This window comes from Lissotriton helveticus, chromosome 6 (assembly GCF_964261635.1).
Source record: "Lissotriton helveticus chromosome 6, aLisHel1.1, whole genome shotgun sequence".
In the NCBI taxonomy this organism is placed as follows: domain Eukaryota; kingdom Metazoa; phylum Chordata; class Amphibia; order Caudata; family Salamandridae; genus Lissotriton; species Lissotriton helveticus.
In genome coordinates, this window is record NC_136067.1 from 1,422,517,670 (window position 1) to 1,422,537,319 (window position 19,650).

Below are 19,650 nucleotides of genomic sequence, written 5' to 3' on the forward strand. Positions count from 1 at the left end.
TTTAATACCAAGAACTAGTAGATCAAGATGTCAGCAACATACTAAAGACAGGGAGCATTAAAAGATCTTTTCTTCCACCCGGTCTTTGTCCTGTGACAAGTCTACAAGTGTTCCATATCTGCACCATTTAAAAGCATTTTAAGACAGAGGTTGTTAAAAAGTTATGGGATTGGTTGATGGAAGGTGAATGGGTGGCCTGATTAGAACCCTAGAATGCTTATCTTTGGGTGCTGAACCTCTGCCCCACCAGCATTTCCTCCATTTTTCCTAGCATAAACTGACTATCAAGTTCAAAGTTCTCTGGTCATTGCAGCGCTTGCTCACCATCTAAGCCCAAGGGTTGAGGTTGAGGATAATTTTCTACTTGGACAATATATTTTTTATGGACCGGGAACGTAATGTCCGGTTCAGGGCCTGCAAATGGCGATCTTATGGAGGGTTTTCTGATGAAATATAAGTATAGCGTTGTTGGCAACAGAATTATGGATTTCTTATGCTTCACTGTAGACTTGGTGAAAGTGTCACTGCAGCTTTCTGAATCCAAACTGGCAGTAACCAAAACATGGCTGAGGCAAGTTCTGACTAGCCAACGTATACTTTTGAGGTTCCTGGTCAGGATAGTTGGACAGTTGGCTTCCTCCCGACTGTCGATATTCCCCATATGTCAGCATTATCAACCCCCTCAAGACGATGCGATAATAAATTAAAGGAAAGGTCTATTCTATCCATAGAAAATAAGAGGATCCCAGGTAGCCAGATTTGAGATTCAGTGTTGGCTAGAACAGAGGCAGGCCTGGAAATCCTGGGTCATCTTTGGCTCCTTAGTGGCCATTATCCTAAAGTGTGATGCTTTCTGAGAGTTTATACATCAACGAAAATGGGTAAGAAGAGCTGCACACATCAATGCTCTAGGATTTCTGACCGGCTCTTTCAAACTCCACTGCCTAAGGACAGGACTGGTTGCTCCATTCACTTAAGAACAAACAACATATCAGTCATCAGGTGCATCAATGGCTTGTGAGGGCATGGAAATATGGATGCCTACAGAATTTGTCATGGATTTTAGCATTTCTTTGAAATTTCTGGCAGCGTGCAGCATCTCCTAGGAAAGATGAATGTGATCGCGGACTAGAACTCATGTTTCCTGAGGTATTCCATCTATTGGCAACTGCATCCCAAGGTATTAAGAGCAGTAATAAGTAGGATGAGCACATACTGGAGACCAGCTAGCCCTTAATCTTCAGACTAGACTCAGAGGGAGAGTTAGTACATGCATTCCAATAGCAGTTCAGTTACAGCTTGATTTAGGCTTTTAGCCCTTCATAATGACTCCCAAATTATCCACTCAAGTGAAGAGAAAGAAGGTGGATATAGTTTGTATGATGCCCGACTGGAGCTCATAAGTGTAATTTCTTGTTCTACTAGCACTTTCATGGAATTTGCAAATATCTGTACCCTCATTTGGCACCATTCCGAAGAGTCAGTCAGAATCCCCTCATGATCTGGGACAGCCTTCAAAAACTGACAACACAGCAGATTTCCATGGACAATGGCACGAACCGGTTCATTCTGCACAAACTATTTCCTTCGGGGAGCAGGCCTGGTCATGGGGAACTTAGTGTTTAGACTTGTGTAATAGAATATTTGTTGTTCTGAGAGAGTTAACGATCCCATGGGCGCCTTCTTCCAGTGCTTCTGTTCTATATATTAACACCTTGGTTGCTTGAGCTATCCCTCTCCTGTGCTGGGCCATAATGTAAATGGGTGTGGTCATGACGAGCTAAGCTCGTCATGAGCATCGAAGGGGTTAAAACACATTTTACATGATCTAGTCCTCACCAACTTCTGACAGTAGATAAGTGTAATCTCATGTGACATTTAACCGCAAATTTCACTTTGTCATCATTTATTAAACAAAAACTAGTCGACAATCTGAAAACCTGTGTGAAAGAATTGGTGCATTCTAACTGCTTCCTCTTCATTTAAAAAGGTAACTAGAAACAACGCTGCTAAAGAAGTGCACAAGATTACTCATCACCAGGCAGTAGCACCTGTATATAAGATGATAAACTTTTGTCACATTGGTCTAGAACATTCAGGTTTTGGGTAACATCACCCCGAGATCAGACTTCAAGATGCTCCTAGAGCTAAATCCCAAACCTATACTTAGTGGTCTACAGGCCACTGTGAAATACAGTTACTTATAGTGTTCATGATTCTACCATTATGAATGAACAAGTATGGTATTAGTGAAAGTGTAGCGCATAGAAAACTCCACACCAATAATACTTCCTGCATGGCTTACGCTGCTAAAAAGGCAATAGAATGAACATGAAGACTTGTGGAACAAAGTACTCTGGACAGGCCATTTGAAAGCTATGATCAAGAATTGCCAAAGACAGTCTCAGGACCTGAAGATACCATAACATTTTGCTCTACCTCAAAATACAAAATAAAGAGTGCATCACAGAAAATAATGAGGGTTACACTAATTTTCATGCAACAAATTTACAGGATGACTACAAGACTAAGAGGAAGAAAACAAAATAAGGCAGTGAGCAAGAGAAGGAGATGGAAAAAGGAAAGCTGCAGTGAGGACTACAGCAACATCCTCCTAAATATTCAATTCCAAGAGGGTCAAGCATGATCTCATCACAATTGACCCAAACGAGACAGAACTCATCAGCATGCTCCTCGGCAACAGATAAGTCCCCACTAAATTCAAGCATTGGATGATCACTGAACTACATAAAAAGCCCAAGTGACACAAAAAGTACTGTTTATCTTTTGACTTATTCTGGGACATTGCTGGCTTTTGAAAATTACTGAAATCAAGGTCACTGCTCAGCTGTTGACACATCATGAAACATGTTCTGATTCAACAGGATGCAAAAGACACCCTGATGAACGCCATGTCACAGACTGTTGTCTCACTGTTGACTAAGTCATGCAACTTGAAACTATCAACCTTTCTGTGGTCTTTAGGTAAACAAGTCCTAGCATGTGTTGGAAAAACTATCCCCAACTCGTTTGTAATTTCTTCTGGCACACCTTATGTGTTCTACCAGAGGACTAAATTTCTGAGCCCCCTGGAAGTGATCCATGTTTCTGAGATTCACACCCATTAGAATAAGAACTGGTATTTTTATATAGATTTTGAACCCAAGAATCAGGTAAGTACTTTTTTTCAATTCTTGCAAACCAAGCACTCAGGCTGTAGTAAAACAATTTGGAAGTTCAAACACACGATAATTGAAGTAGAAACATGGTTTCAGGACATAAAATATAGTGATGTTCATCTGTACAATCCATCTCTTAACAGGTGTTCGCTCCAGAAAAACAGCACACATGTGTTTCGTCACGAACGTGAGTTTTTGAAGGCTTGCCAGGTATAGGGTACTCTTCATGCAGCAAAGATCTTATTCCAGCGATGAAGAACACAAAAGGGTTCAGCACTATTCAAAAAATTATATTAATACAATGTCAGCCGTTCAAGAACCAGTGAACACACAAAAGGATGTCCAGATAACCAATGTGAATTTCTTAAAAGAGTCTTCTTTATTTCATATTTTCATAAGAATGGAAGATCATAGCCGACTTGTTTCGTCTCTAAAAGAGACTTCTTCAGGGATTCACAAAGTAATACAGAGGGTATTCATTATGATGTTCATATAGTTCAAGTAGGTGTCTGAGAATCCAATTTTCGGAAGACTTCTTATATAGTAGATATTGTCAGACGTGGCATGGTAGCCCGTAGCTTCTGTTCTCCTCGTTTTCAATTTGAAAACAAGGAGAACATAAGCTACTCCATAAACAGTAGAAGTGATTCCAGGTCTGGAGCCTCTACTAAGTTAAGGTAGATAGCTTCCCCACCTGAAATAATAGATGGACGGAGTCCATAATAAGCTCCCGTCCAGTAAAGTCTTCTCCCGCGTCTACGGAGGCGCAGGAAAAGACCTGGAATCACTTCTACAGTTTATGGATCACCGCAATATTTTGAAATAGGGTTCTCTTAGTAATTCCGGCTACACACAATTAGATTTCCAACTGTATTTTGTCGTTCAATTGACTAGACAGACGAGGATCACACATTACCGTGTTCTTTTGGGACATTCTTTTCAACTCGCTGGAATAAGATCTTTTCTGGAGAGTATCCTATACCTGGCAAGCCTTGAAAAAGCCACGTTGGTGACGAAACACGTGTCAGCTGTTTTTTTGGAGCGAAAACCTGTTAAGAGATGGATTGTACAGATTGTACAGATGAACATCGCTATACTTTATGTGCTCAATAAAATCATGTTTCTACTTTAATTATCGTTGTGTTTGAATTTTCAAATTGTATTAATAAAGCTGGAGTACTTGGTTTGACAAGAATTGCAATTTTGTAGAAAGTTGGGGTCTTCTGGCCAATAACTAACTAACACCTTTGGTAGTAGGGTGTTGTCATACCAATGAGCATCAAAATCTACAAGAATTTCTAGCAATACCCTATATTTACCATATATAGTGTTATAGTTACCATGTATATAGTGTTAGAGAAAGAACATTAACATTATACATATACTTGCAATGCATTTCTGTGGGATCCCTTTCGGTTGTGACGTCATAGAGGGACAAGGACCAAAGTTCCATCAGCAGATCGGTTGCATCTGTCCTGGTGAGTCCGGGTGCATAGGTGCTCGACGTGTTTGTAGCATTGCACACTATGCAGTGGATGAAGGCCACCTGGAAATATGCTGCAAGGGGGGGACTTAGGGACAAGACTGGGAGCTCGGTTCAGGAGAGCCCTGGGAGCACAGGAGACAAGTTGTTTTTCTTGGACCCGGGCGGCTCGGGCGCAGAGGGTTTGCACAGTTGGCTGGCTCTTGTGCATCAAGGACGGCAACGCTGGTCAGGACCAGCCAGGGGGAACAAAAACACAACAACTGGGTCGCTCTTGGTGCTGGCCTTTGAGTGCTGATGTCCCTCGCCGGCTGGTATTCGGTGATGTTGTTAAAGTCGGTACTGGACTTTCACCAAGATTTGGATTTTAGATCGGCTATTGGTTGTGTACACAGACAACTTTTATGGCAAAAATTGAAGGGACAAGGTATCCCAGTTTCCCTTTTAATATCCATCCAACTCCTCTATTCTGATATTTGGGTCAGAGTTCAGATGGGAGACGGCTCAACATTAACGAAGGAAATTGCAACCTCGCCTGGCTTAAAACAAGGGTGTGTATTGGCCCCACTCCTTTTTAACTTTTTTTTAGCAGACCTAAGGGCCCCACTGAACGAAGTCAATGCACATGCTACCAAATTAGCTAATACTCAGATTAAAATCTACTATACGCAGACAATGTCATTTTACTTAGTCAAACAAAAGTGGGTCTGCAACGTCTGATAAACAGGAGATCATCATACTCAAAAGAAAATGGAATGATTATAAATGAAACAAAGACAAAAATCATGGAGGTTAACAAAGATTCAAGGTCAAAATGCAAGCATAAATGGTTCCTTGACAATAAGCAATTAGAACAAGTAGAATCCTATAAATATTTTGGGTTATTATTTGACAATAAAAGATGTTTTCTCCCATATAAGGCTGATATGCAAAGGAAAGCAAATACCTTGATAGCTGCATTGAAAATCTTGCAGAAAACGCTAGGAGAGCTGAGTTACCGACCGTTTATAAAAGTAATATTGGCAAAACTATTGGCAACTTTAACATATGGTAGCAAAGGGCTGTGCGGGAAAGACTCGGAGACCATCAATACTGCAGTGAAAAAACTTTTAAAACCCTCTCATCTTCCTCACTGCATCTCTGGCGCAGATAAGATTGGAATTTGGATTAGCTAACCAATTATTTACACTAAAGGGCCATTTTTTTAAAGTATGGAACAGAATAAAAAATGATAACGTAAATCAAATGTCCCAACTATTTTGGCAGGAAATAAATACAAATAGTAAATCATACGCCTGGAAATATTTACATGCTGCACTTGATGAATACTAAGCAACTCCTACTTGGAACACGTCAATGACTACAGATTCATTCAAAAAATCTATTAATAAGATAACAAGACATCTATCGCTGCTTATGGATAAAAACTCTTTTGCAAAAAGGAAACATGCCTGGCCACTAATGAATGGTTTCACAAAGGTGAAAGCACAACCAAACCTGGAAACCCCATTGTCACTGAAGCACAATCATATTTTCATAAACGCTCGTTTTGGTGCATTTCCTGGCTTATGTCATCTTATGCCATGGCTAAGAACAGAGGAACGGTCGCATCGTCGTTTATGCAAAATGGGAGAGGAAAACATTATCCACTTGCTGTGTGTATGCCCAGAACTGAAAAATGAAAGAAAAACTATTCTTAAGGGGCATTTTAACGCACGAGGAGTTCGGATTTGCAGGCAAGCTTTGATAAAGTGCTTACATTCTGACGATATAACATTGAACTGAGCCGTTGTAACTTTTTAATAAGTACTGGATCAAAATTAGACCAGCAGAACTAAATTGATATGTACTGTAATATGTATATTAATATGTAAATAGTATTATGAAAATGATATTATCAAATGTAATCCATTTTTATTCATGTTTTTACCACTTGTTCGTTTTCACTTCTGGCACGCTTGCCATTACATTGTAAGGTTTTAATTAATCAAACGAAGAATGAAATGAAAATTAACAAGATTTGGTCATGGCATGAGTCCGGTATCCAGAGTATTGGTGCAGGAGGCCTCGTGGGGGTCCTGGCGTCTTCAGGCTTGGCAGGCAGACCAATATGACCTCCTTGAGTGCACTGACCTCTCACTGGACGGCTACTGCTCGGTGGACCAAGTGGACAGACGCTGCTTTAAAATGGACGCTGCAGTTGGTGCCTGCAGGCAAGTAGCTACTCTACTCCAAAGGAGATGCTGGATGCTGGACGAAGTGCTGGCAATACTCTAGGGCAGTGTTTCCCAAACTGTGGTCCGCGGACCCCCAGGGGTCCGTGACACATTCCCAGGGGGTCTGTAGGCCACAGTTTTAAAAGCACAGAAACATTTCTTGTATAATTAGCAGCTTTCCAGCAACAATAAAAGTGTCAAGAGAATGCCAGTGATTAATGTACCTGCTGGAGAGGAGAGTTTTGTTCAGTGACAGCTTTGATTTAACTAATGTAGCACAGAGGGTTATTGTGCCTACTGCAAAGAACGTGCAACATGCATCTTAAAAAGCAGCATTTGATGCACCTAGGTTCGTGGTTACTACTTTTGTCACAGAGATTCCTTTATTACTGTGCACTTCATAAGTGACAATCGTAATCTAGCAGAGGGACCTTTAAACTGTCATCAGAGCTGCTTGCAAACTGCATGGTACCAGTTAGTAACTTATATTTTGTTATACTGATGCTGCTAAAAAGATATATTTGGGTGGAAATACATTTTTAATGTTAAAGTCAATGCTAGCCACTGTGTTATGCTCTGAATCCTGAGTTTGTGTTTTTCCAGACCAAGCATTCTTTAAATATTTTGTATACACACTGATTTACATGTATGATTCAATGTCTCTATATGTGTGTGATGTAAAGTGCTCTGACATCCTACAATGGTATGAGAGATGCTACAAAACAAATGAAATAAATGTGACAGAGGGGCTATTACTTCAATATAAAATACTAAGGGCCAGATGTACGACCTGTTTTTATATGCGCAAACAGGTTTGCAAACCCATTTGCGCATGCAAAAACCTATTGGGCCATGTACATAGCCTATTTCGTGAGTCGCAATTTGTTTGCGACTCTCTAAATAGGTTTTGCAACCTGCTATTTGGAAGGGGCATTCCCTTCCAAATAGCGAGTCTCAAAACCATGTACAAATGTTTTGCGGTCGCAAAACAGTCACAATTACCACCTACTTCAAGTAGATGGTACTGCATTCGCAAATGGGAAGGGGTTCCCAGGGGACCTTTGCAAATTCATGCAAAATTATTTTTTAAGGTCAGGCAGTGGTCCCAGGGACCTCTGCCTGCCCTTAGAAAATGAAACGAAAACGCTTTCTTTTTTTTTTTTTTTAAATGCATGGTAAACAGGCTGCATTTTTTTTAAAAACTGCTTTATTTAAAAGCCACTCCCAATGTGTCGCTAATTGCGAGGCGCTAAATGAAATGGTCGTACATCTGGCCCCAAAATCCTTACAGCCAGATTCATCAAGGGAAAATGGGCTCGCAAAGGGCCAGATTCTGAGAATCTGGCCCTTTGCGAGCGCAATTTTTGCATTTGGGATTCATCATCCCAAAGGCAAAAATCGCAAAATGCGAAATCGCTATATTGCGAGGAATTGCATTTAAGGAATCTCTATTTGAGATTCCTTAAATGCAATTCATGAACCATTTAAGAATTGCGAATTCGCAATTTTTGGCCGCTATTTACCGCGAAGTCTGACTTCGTGGTAAATAGCGAAAACTTAGAAAAATGCACTTTAGTGCATTTCTCTAAGTGGTATGTTACACACACACATGTCCTTTGGACATGTGTGTGCGCAACATCAGGCTACATTTCCATTTCAGGGGTGCTACAGGGTGTCCTTTGGACACCCCTGGCACCCTTGAAATAGCATCCTTATTTGCGATTAGCAAATTGCTAATCGCAAATAAGGATTGACTCCCTATTCATTCCTATGGGCCTTTAGGCCCATAGGAATGAATGGGGAGTTATTCCTTATTTGCGATATTCCTTATTTGCGATTAGCAATTTGCTAATCGCAAATAAGGAAGCTGTAGGAATCGCAATTTATTTTGCGATTTCTACATGAATCCCGTTTTGCGAGTCTTTAATAGCGATCCCTTAATAATCGCAATTAAGGACTCGCAAAACGGAACAATGATAAATCTAGGGGTTGGTACTTCGAGTACTTGTTTTGTGTGCACACGTGTGTATTTTTTTCGAATTACTGTTTTAATGTTTGAAATGTAACCCATACAAATTGCTTGGGGGTCCCCGGCTTCCAGTGGTGACTCAATGGGGGTCCTCAGGAGTCAAAAGTTTGGGAACCACTGCTCTAGGGCTTGTGGCGGATGCACAGCTGCAGGACGAGTCAGGTTTTTGCAATTGTTGAGTCACTGTGCGGCAGGCAGAGTTTGCCGCCGTAAGTCCATAGCAGTCTTCAGTTCTTGCAGGGGCGGCTCTTCAGTATCCTCCTCTTCTTTCCATTTAGTGAAATCTGAAGTTCTGGATTTAGGGAGCCCCCTAAATACTAAATTTAGGGGCATTAGGGGAGAGGAGTTGGCCTAACGGCTAAGGCGCTCGACCTCGGACCTGGGGATCTGGGTTCGAGCCTCGGTAACGACGCCAAAAAACCTCCTGTGATTCTGGGCAAATCACTTAATCTCCCCGCGCCTAAAATGAAAGTGTGTCCTCATGTATCATAACTGGTGCTATGTAAAGCGCTCTGATACCTGATTCGGTTCGGGTCTAGTTCGCGCTATATAAAACTCTGCAAAACAAAAAAAAAAAACACGTCCTGTGAGAAGTGGGCATAACCCTGTCCCAGTTTCCTAAATTCTGCCATCCCCGAGATGGAGGAATTTTACTGCAGGGATGTGGAATTCCTATAGCCCGATGCCCAGGACATATTGTTTGGGGTCAAGGGCAACAAGTTTTTATGTGTATTTTGTCCTTGGGACAAGTTGGCCTAACCCCCTGCGGCACAAACCCTTTGGCTGCCAATTTTCAGTATCACTTTAAGGGTCAAGGAAGGGCACTGCCTGCAGTTAAGTTAATATTTGTGTGCATATATTTATGCTGTACAAACTTCTATTTATGGTTCATTAATTGAAAGCCTTTATTATTAGGGTGAGCGCTCTAAGTAAATGTAAGTTCTGACTGCACTACTAACAGTGGTTCTAGTATAAAAATGTGTCCACACAGTTTCAAAGTTTAGCAATATGAGGCTATGCATAATGCTCCCAAAATGCTCTGACTCTGACTCTAGATGCACATATTTGCAGAAGCTTGAAAGCAACATTAATGATTCTTTGCTTTCAATATAAAATGTTCCTAAAAAAATTAAAGTAGGGAAAAAACATTTAGCTAAACTACTGTAAAATTTCAGGTACCTTTTCTTTGCAACATCATTTAGCAAAATGTGTTGATGCATTCTAGTATTTCCCAAAAATACTCATATTGGAAAATCAGTGTAACCAGTTTCAATAAGATTATGGGAAACATAAAAATAAAAAAGCAGTGGCAAAGCCAGTAGTTCTGAAATCGGTGGTCAGCCTTTCAGTTTTGGCAATATGTGGCTTGTTTTGGCATGGTTTTTGTAAAACCTTATTGATGTGAGAGCTGCTGGGCCCTCACCATTATAACAAACATTGGCAAAAGCAAAAATAGTTTTTGGTCTCAAAAAAGCACACACTGCCACATTAGTTATTGGCACTGATCAAAACTACTCTGTGTGCCGATATACTCCTTGTGAAAGAGCAGAATGCTGTCACTCACAGAGAAGCCAACCAATACAGAGAGAGAGAGAGAATTTTAATAAACAGAAAAGGTCATGGTTAACGCCAGACCAAATTAGGGGCCCAATTATTAAAGAAAGTCTCAAAAGTGCACCCATGGTATATGTTCTTGCATTAACTGCAGCTGAATGTCTTTCATGAATTCACAAGAATTTACAGAAGTAGGGCAAGAAATTGTACTCCTAGAAAGTATTTGCGAACTTCATTTTAGCATGAGCAAATATTCATGTGCAGATTTGCTAATGCGAAAACCTGAGTGTTTGCAAGTTCATTTTCCCTCCAACTACTTTTTTCCTAACTCTGGAAGTAGGTTTACATCTGCCACTGTCAGGAGTAAATTTCCAACATTTCTCAGTATGGAAAAATATTAGAAAAGAGTTGTTGAAAAACCCTTAAAACATGCAAGTCGGTAGGTTTGCACAGACTCAAAAAGGCATTCCAACCATGGATCTATTGCTTGCCACTACCTTCAGACCCAGTATGTAAAACTGCAGAAACGTGGCAACATAAAGGCATTGCTAGTATTCAAACACTACAATGGTATGAGCCCTGGCATAATCAGAGAGTCTATAAGAGCTCCTATATAATGAGATTAGTGCCATAATTTGTTGCTGCACTACATGAGATCAGAGGGACAAGTGGATTTTGTTACAGTACAAGTAGATTCATGAATCAACCTGCCCCATGGACAAGTAGATATTTTAATAAATTCCACATCCCTGTTTACTAAAGTGGGGCAGATCATGCAGCTCACCGTAGGGGTATGACTGACCAGTGTGTGTTCCACGCTTACTTCGCACACTAATTTCCCACCTGTCCTGTGCCAAATGGGCCTCAGAGCAGGGGGTGGCATCTCCCAGTTCTGCGAGGTTGCCGGAGTCGCTTATCAAAGGCAGCATGGTTTTGAAGCCTCCTGTCCAGCTATGCTGATTGCTAGCCATCCTGTTTGGAGGAGGTGTAAACACTTCCTGCCAGAGCAGGAATTTTTCCTGACTTCTGAGAGCGAGGCTCTCACGTCCTCGGGGGTCAGAAACACGTCTGTGGGGGCAGGTTGGACTGTACTAGCAAGTAAGCACACTAGTGGACTGGTAGGTTTCAGGGGATATCTCTAAGGTACCCTCTGGGTGAATATATGAATAAATCAATCACTGAAATTGGTGCGAGTTTATTAATAAGAGATGTTTGACACCAAGCATCTTTGGTTTCAGTGAAGCCATCATGTCACTGGGGAACTCGTAATCACCAGTGCCTAGTACGTATACTCGAGGTGGCTTCCCTGGTCACTGGATTTGTCCAAGAGTCGACTTGGAAATCACAGGGGCATATATGCTCATGCAGATATGTCCTCACATGTAATGTAATGCACCCTTAGGCTGTAAGGCCTGCTGTAGTGGGGACATATATATTGCATGCAGTGTCTGCAGGCTTGGCACACAGGAAGTGTGCCATATCATGTCTTCACTCTTGTCTTCACCATGTCACGCAGACTTCAATGGTAGTGTGTACAAGCAAGGTGTGGGGTCCTTTAGGGTGGCCCAAACATGCTGTAGCCCTTACAGACCCTCTTTAGTAACCTGGTCCTAGGTACCAGGGATACCATTTACTAAGGACTTACAGGGGTGCTAAAGGTATTGGGAATTGGGCGAAAAACTGAATAGTTTTAGGGAAAGATCTGGCACTGGGTACCTGGGTAGCAGGAAACCAGTGTACTTTGGTCAAAATTGCATCAATTACCAGTCAAAATGTGGGGTTGACCATGTCAAAAAGGGGCACTTTCCTACACTTTCCGTTTTTGAGGTTATCAATGTCATGTGTGATATTACCTGTGGCGTAATAGGTTTGGTGATAAGCACTGCATTTGGAAAGTTTTAATTGCTTTCATTACCATAACTGGAAACATTCTGTGGTTTTTCGGTTTTGCATGCAACAATAACATCCCATGAGCAGATGGTGTACGTTAAGGCATTTTTTTTTATAACAAGCATTATTTGGTCTTTTGAGCAAAGAACCATAAGCTTCTTCAAATTTGTTTTTGATTGAGCTCCATATGGAGCAGCTAGCTAGCCTATCAACCAGAAATCATGAAAATCTTTTAGGTCCGCGCAGCGGTCTCGGATGCAGAGCGCAGCTATCTCACAGCCATGTAAAGACATTACACCTGCGTACTTTGTGAATTCTTTCCAATATCAGCTACTTACGGTTGGTTTCCCAAAACATGGCCAAAACTAACTCAAATCTGCTATTTCTGCTGTTTTTTCTGTTGAGTTTTTTTAGCTCCCCAAGAAAGAATAAGGATAATGAAGTACCTCAATAGTTTTCTACCGTTGGCTTCCCAAGAGTGCAAAAAGAATGGGAAGAAACTGGTAACTAGAGTATTTTAGGGATTTACGTATTTTTCAAAGCGGCCTTCCAGAACGTCCTGTTCTCAAGGGGTTTAGTCCGAGTCAAACCATAAGAATATGGTTGTCATGCAAAGGAAGAATAACACATGAAGTAAACTTAGTACAGAAGAATAAATCTCTTTAAAATGTAAACTAGTAGATATAAACAATGCAGTTTACCATGGCATAACACAACAGCTTCTGAGGCAGTAGCAGCCTGTGTGAACCTACATTCAATATGCACAGAACAGCATAGAAGGGAATATATATTTTCCCAACTTCAAAGAAGTCATGACGCTACCTGATCAACCTATAATAAAACCTAAACATAACAAGAGAATTGTCAAGTTCATCTTAATGTGACATTTTCAATGGACAGCCAATTAGGGTAACATTCTTTCACTTGTCCAAAGTAAGGAAAGTGATTTTCTAAATCTATTCTTGCCTTCACAATATCCTTATGGACAGATTCGTAACCCGTCCAATTCATTATAGCACTTCCAAGTACCTAGAAATTAGCAACTATTGAAAGGCAAACAACATTTCACTCAAAAAGCTTGATGGTGGCTAAAAAACCAGAGAGAGAATTTGTGATTTCATGTTCAGGCCACTACCTTAAGGTACAGCACATCATAGATATAAATTCCCTTGCCTTGTACACAACTTTGTCATCAATGCTGCACCTGCAAATTTTACCATACTCATACTGATACTGTAGAACATTAACAAACTTCAATCTCCATATGTTGAATTCTGGCAAAACATAATTACATCCTATTAAATCAGTTTTTCATGACATAAAAAGGTCAATAGGTAAGAAACCACACCCTTACTCTATTTCAATTCAATTATTGTGTGGGTGTTACAAGAGTTCTGTTTCAATTTAGATTTGAGTACTGCAAAAGAAACTACTTGTAGGTAGGTGATCTTCAAAGAAATCACAACATAATTTAGGATTTAAAAGATCTACTCTTATCACCCCTATACTAAAATTCCTGCATTGGCTTCTGGAAGAATATGGAATCATTTTAAAGACTGGATATTATGCAAGAGGCATACATTCATTGCTAAGCTTTCTTCAGAAACATCCCAAACACCACACCTTCACCGCCATCTAACCCAGTGACTACAGATCTACATGCAGACCTGTGTTCAATCTGAAAACAATGAGGCCAAAACATTCACGGTACTAAGCCACAAACTGAGTACTATATGATCTCATGCCTCAGAAGCTAGTGAGAATACTGGGAGAATCTGAAAAACAACCCTCCTTAACCCAGAGGGACAGAATCAGATAAATATTACAAGGGAAGCAAGCCACCCACCCCTTAAGGCTCCACTCTGTAAAATAATCCAACACTTTCCTCAAGAACAACTCCATCAATTAAACACTCTGAATCAGACTTATAAAGCAGTCATTTGATGACTTTATCTTTAGGGGCCATTGCTGACTCACCACTGAAGGTCAATCTTTTGTCTTTAATTACAATTTTCACATTCAGTGAAACATGGCATCTAGTTATATTTTGAATGCAGTAACAAAAATGCTTCTGGGAGAGGTCCACCATAGGTGACCAAAACATACGTCTCATTGGAAACAAATCCTTACTTTTTTATGTATTAAATGTGAGTGAGAAAGACTTCTAAAGGAAGACAAGTCATGTTAACGCTGTTGGGTTTCGCTTTTTTTTTTTTTTAACTATACTGTTCTTACAGTGAACCCTAAACTATTATTATAGGCAATTAGAAACCACACCTCTTCAATTCCTTAGTCAGAGATAATTGAACCAAGTCCTTTGGGCCCTTGAGCACCAATAAAATACATACACGGGCCTGTGCACTTGATCCTTCATCAACAGCAAAACTAGAAGCCAGGACATATAGGAATCAGCAGAGCAGCCAATTAATTACCTGAAATTAATATAATAGGGAAAGCCAGATCGCTACTAACCAAATGGCTTGGAGGGATGGACTGTATTGTCAAAGGGGAAGTATTTGAATACACCAACATGGACTGTAAAAACAAAGATGGGCAATATTCAAATGATGTCTTTCCATTCTAAAACCAGTATCACTCAAAAGTGTTGTGTTTATTGATTTGTATGAATTTTACATTGCTGATGACTGTTACTTACTGCACGGTTGTTTCTTCTTTAAACTCAATAAGAATGATAAAAAACAGCATTAGGGCTAATCAGATTGTATTTATTTTTAGCTGAAATTTGGAGTGTGAAAGGGGACAATGAAAAAGATAATTAAGATGCTATTTCATTTTGGGGGTTGGTCCAGCCAATTTCAAGCCCTGACCACGTATATGTTCTCTAACTGGAATCAGTGGCTACAAGCAGCCAGCGTACCGTTAGTCACAATACAACAGTAAAGTTGTGAACATACCTGAGCAATGTTCAGGGTCTAGAGCATTGGAGGATGGGCAGGACAAGACAGGACAGAACAAAAATAAAGGAAGAAAAAAAGAAAAGACAAAACAGTGACTATGAGGCCAACCTCAAGGAACCCAAAGTCAGATGACAAAGTCCACCTCCCTGACCAAGGACTGACTGTCCTATGGATCTGTGAATACTGGCTTTCAAGGAACACAAACATACCAGAAAACAAAATAATGGAGTGTCATTTCCTACATGATGGAGACTTAATTTCGAGATAAATCAATCAAAACATTTCTAATGATGCATTTAGCTACTGGTCTGGCAGAAGGTTTACCTGAGGATGGCCTTATAGGAAAAAAGCAATGCAAAAAATAAATAACGGAAGGTAAAATTTAAATAATTAGGCTTTTGTTTAGAACACCCCTAGATCACACTACAAAAGAATGACAGTACCAGGTCCAATAAACTAGAAGATAGTGGAAAGAAAATCAAATTAAAATTACTGGCTGAATCTAACTGTTTTGTTTAGTTAGCTACAGCAAAGAAAAGAAGAAGAATAGTGCAAACTCAGAGCAGCCTTTGGAGTGTGTTACAGAACACTGCAGTACCTGCTTGTTCAGCCCAAGCATGTTGCAGACCATATCCCTGGAGTAAGGTTGCTCCAGCACATACCGCAGCAAGGCGGTCTGTGGCTCAAACAGATCCTAGGAGACACAAAATGGAGACAGCAAAGTAATTTTTAAAAACTTAGTATTGAGGCATTCAGAGAAATAGTAATGTTAGTGATTTATTTGTAATGATTACTTGAGACATAGATTAATAAAATCTTGTAAACCATGTTAAACCATACATTAGATCAATATAGAACTGCCCAATACTTACATGTGAATCCCAATTTAGTAACCGTGAGCAGAATCTAGCAAGTGTACATAATAGATTGTACCTAGAGATCAAATAGAAAGAGAAGATAACTGGGCGATATGGGCTCTCCGGGAAAGAGAACGTAATACCTTGCAGGAAAACTGCAAATAAGGACTACCAGGCTTACAGGAGAAACAGAACGTGTGAGGAATTGGCAAGCAAATTATCAATGAGGACCTGCTAGAAAAATGACAAGTGAGGAATTGAAGGAGAAATGGAAACATAAAAAGATGTGGCTAGATGAAACCAGGAAACTGAATCACTGCTTCAGCCTCCCCTCACGCGGTTAGCCCCACCCTTCCTGTAGATTTATTTACATTCCAGCTCTCCTCCAGCACTTGAATGATTTCCTGACTTCCCAATTAACAACCTCCTGAACAAACAATTAGGACCCAGGGGAGTGGCAGTTTATACACAGGAGGAAATTAATCAGTGCTTCTGAGACTACTACACTATGTTGTAGTCTAGCCCTGAGCAGTACTCGGAAATACTCGTAGACTGCTTCTTACAAGATGTACATTTTACACAGTTGACTGATGTCGCTGCTAAAGATTTAGTAGCTTCCGAACCTGAGCAGGAAATACAGCATGCAATCCATTCACATACCAAAAGGAAAACACCAGGATCTGATTGCTACCCATGGTACTTTAAGCTGCATGCAATCCCTTATTAGTCCCAAAACTGCTCAAGCACTACCATGCAGCAAAAGACCAGAAATGCCTCCCATAGATGATCAAAGAGGCAATAGTCACTTCTACCCCAAAGCCAGAAAGTGATCCATTAATCATATCCTCCTATGGACCAATCTCCATTTTAAAGACTTATCACTGCAGAGCCTTCCTACCGGGAGGGTCACACATCGGCCCTACTTGCTCATATGATGGATTGGATGCTAACATCCACACAGAGGAGATTTCTATGAAGAAGGTGCGCTCCAAGACTTCCCAACTTTAGTCGCCATTTGCGGCTTATATGAAGGCCAATTCCAGTTAATATGGGAAAATTACAGATGCCCTTCACACAATATGGTGGGCAATAAGGTTTACACACAATACGAGCAGGACACACATGCGGTTATATAAATGCAGCCTACTACAGGGCATGGGCACAGGCTAACTACACGGTTTTATAAAGCAATTCTAGAGCTCACAAGGTAGTCCCATCTTTGGCTTCATGAACAGAAGGAATCCTATGTGCATACCTACAATGATAAGGAATGGCAGCAGGCTCTGGAATATACAAGCAAGTTATTCTGTAATGCTGGATTCAAATGTATTCAATTAATACTCTGCATAAAGCCTACCTTGTCCCTTACAAACGAAAATGTATGACTAAACTGTAGCCAGCTGACCCGGATGACAAAATAAGCCCGCTGATTTTTGACACATGCTTTGAAACTGCACACATCTCCTCCCCTCGGAAGGAGGCACTGGCTGTCCTTTCTCTTGTTACAGTTACATTTGATTTTATTAAGAACATTAGCAGGGCATGTGATAGACATACAGTACATATAATGGATACGACTGTGCATTATACTCATCAATGTCAGTACATATTTTACGATGACAAAACAATTCAGACTTGCATGGACATTGGTACACAACTCGATGTACCCAAACCCTCCCTCCCCCCCCCCCCCCATCAGAGTCACCTTCCCCATCTGTCAATGGTGGGTCACACAGATAACCCCTATATTCATTCCAAGACCCCCAGATTTTGCCCCATTTCCGGGGACACCCCCGGTTCAAGTATATCACTTTCTCTGCCAACATTACTGCATCAAGATCCCTGCACCAATCAGTAAGCATAGGTACCTCCCCAGATCTCCAGTGTTTGGCTACATTTCGCTTGGTGTACATTACCCCCAGTGTCACCCAATCCTGAGCTGGGTGGGTAAGGTCGTTTGGTTCCCATATGTTCAGCAGACAGCGTCTCGGTTCGAGGACCACTGACTCCTTCGCCACCTGTGACACTGTTCTCATAACCTGAGCCCAATACGCCGCAATCCCAGGGCACTGCCATATCGTGTGGAAAAAGGTTCCTTGCTCCCCACAACCTCTCAGGCAGAGGCGGTGTTCCGGTCTCCCCATGGTGTGTAAAGTAACCCTGTTGTAATACACCCTGTGAAGGTTCTTTAGCTGAACCAAACGTAATCTAGAGGGTATGGCTACCTCCCGTGGGGAAGACAGTGCTGTCTGCCAGTCCGCTACATCGAAGTCACCCACATCATTGGACCAACTATGTTTTAGTTTTAGCGTCCTCTAATGGTGTGGCTTCAGGCACATCAGTGCCAGGGGGAGGACAGACACCAAGGCATGACTAATCTGGAGGTACCTGAATCTCTCGGCGGGCGCTAGATCATATTGGACTTGGAGCTGATCAAATGATATTACAGCACCTTTCTTCCATAGGTCACCCACCGTAGAAATTCCTATTAGGTCCCACTCCTTGAAGCCCTTAGTATTGCAAAGTTTACCCAGCTGTCGTGTGCACCAAAGCGGTGTCATTTGGGTAATAATGGCCTTACATTTAAGGCGACCCTGGGCTTTGTACCAAATACCCACTTTGTGTGCCGTAGGGCCCAGGAGGGATGAAGTGCTTCTTTTGTCATAGAGCGCAGAAAGAACTCCTGCCTCCCCCAGCTCATACCTGTCCGCCTGAAATGCCGGTTCCGTTTGGGGTGTGTGCAGCCAGTGGTTCATTATTTTTAAGTGGGCAGCCCAGTAATATAACTGGACATCCGGTAGAACAATGCCTCCGTCGTACCAACTCCTGATTAACTTGCCATGCGATATACGCACAGGTTTACTACCCCAGAGCAGGCCTGAGACCAATGTTTCTATGCTTTTAAAATATTTCAAGGGGACCGGAAAGGGGGTATTTTCCAAAATGTACAACAATCGGGGAAGTGTCATCATTTTATAAAGGGCCGCCTTGCCCAGTAGTGTCAGGGGCTGGTTATGCCGGTGCTGCCCATCATTCCGGAACCGCTCTGGGGGGGTTCCAAGTTTCTAAGGAAGAAAGCATCCCAATTAGGTGTCACCCACACACCCAGGTATTTAAAGGAATCTTCCGTAACCCGTAATGGGCAATTTGGCGGGAGCAGTGGGGGGGGGGGGGGGGGGGGCTTTGTGACAAACAGGACAGATTTGGACCAATTGATGGTGTACCCAGATGCCCGCCCAAAAATTTCACAAATATCCAGTAGCACACTTATAGACCGCCTGGGGGAAGTCAAATATAAAAGCACATCGTCCGCATATAAAGAGATGCGGTCTTCCCATGATGCTGTCCAATTCAACCCACTAATCATGGGATCCCATCGGACCCAGGTCGCCAGTAGCTCCAATGCCAATTCAAAAAGCAAAGGAGGCAGCGGACAGCCCTGGCGCGTCCCACGACTCAACGGAAAGTCCCTGGAGATGTGGCCATTAGCTACCACGTGTGCTAGAGGATGCGAATATAACAAC

At 41.5% G+C, this 19,650-nt stretch overlaps 1 protein-coding gene across 3 annotated transcripts in view; it reads right to left on the reverse strand.

Moving 5' to 3' along the window:
• The window catches only part of MED23 (mediator complex subunit 23), a 684,519-nt gene that overhangs the window by 488,924 nt on the left and 175,945 nt on the right, over positions 1-19,650 (reverse strand). For 2 of the 3 annotated variants that reach the window (XM_078649213.1, XM_078649212.1), the window contains exons 10-11: positions 15,868-15,963; positions 15,267-15,284 (exon numbers count right to left, since the gene is read on the reverse strand). In XM_078649213.1, coding sequence (XP_078505339.1) covers positions 15,267-15,284; positions 15,868-15,963 — 114 coding nt within the window. The remainder of the gene's footprint in view (positions 1-15,266; positions 15,285-15,867; positions 15,964-19,650) is intronic. The other variant, XM_078649215.1, reaches the window with a different exon arrangement.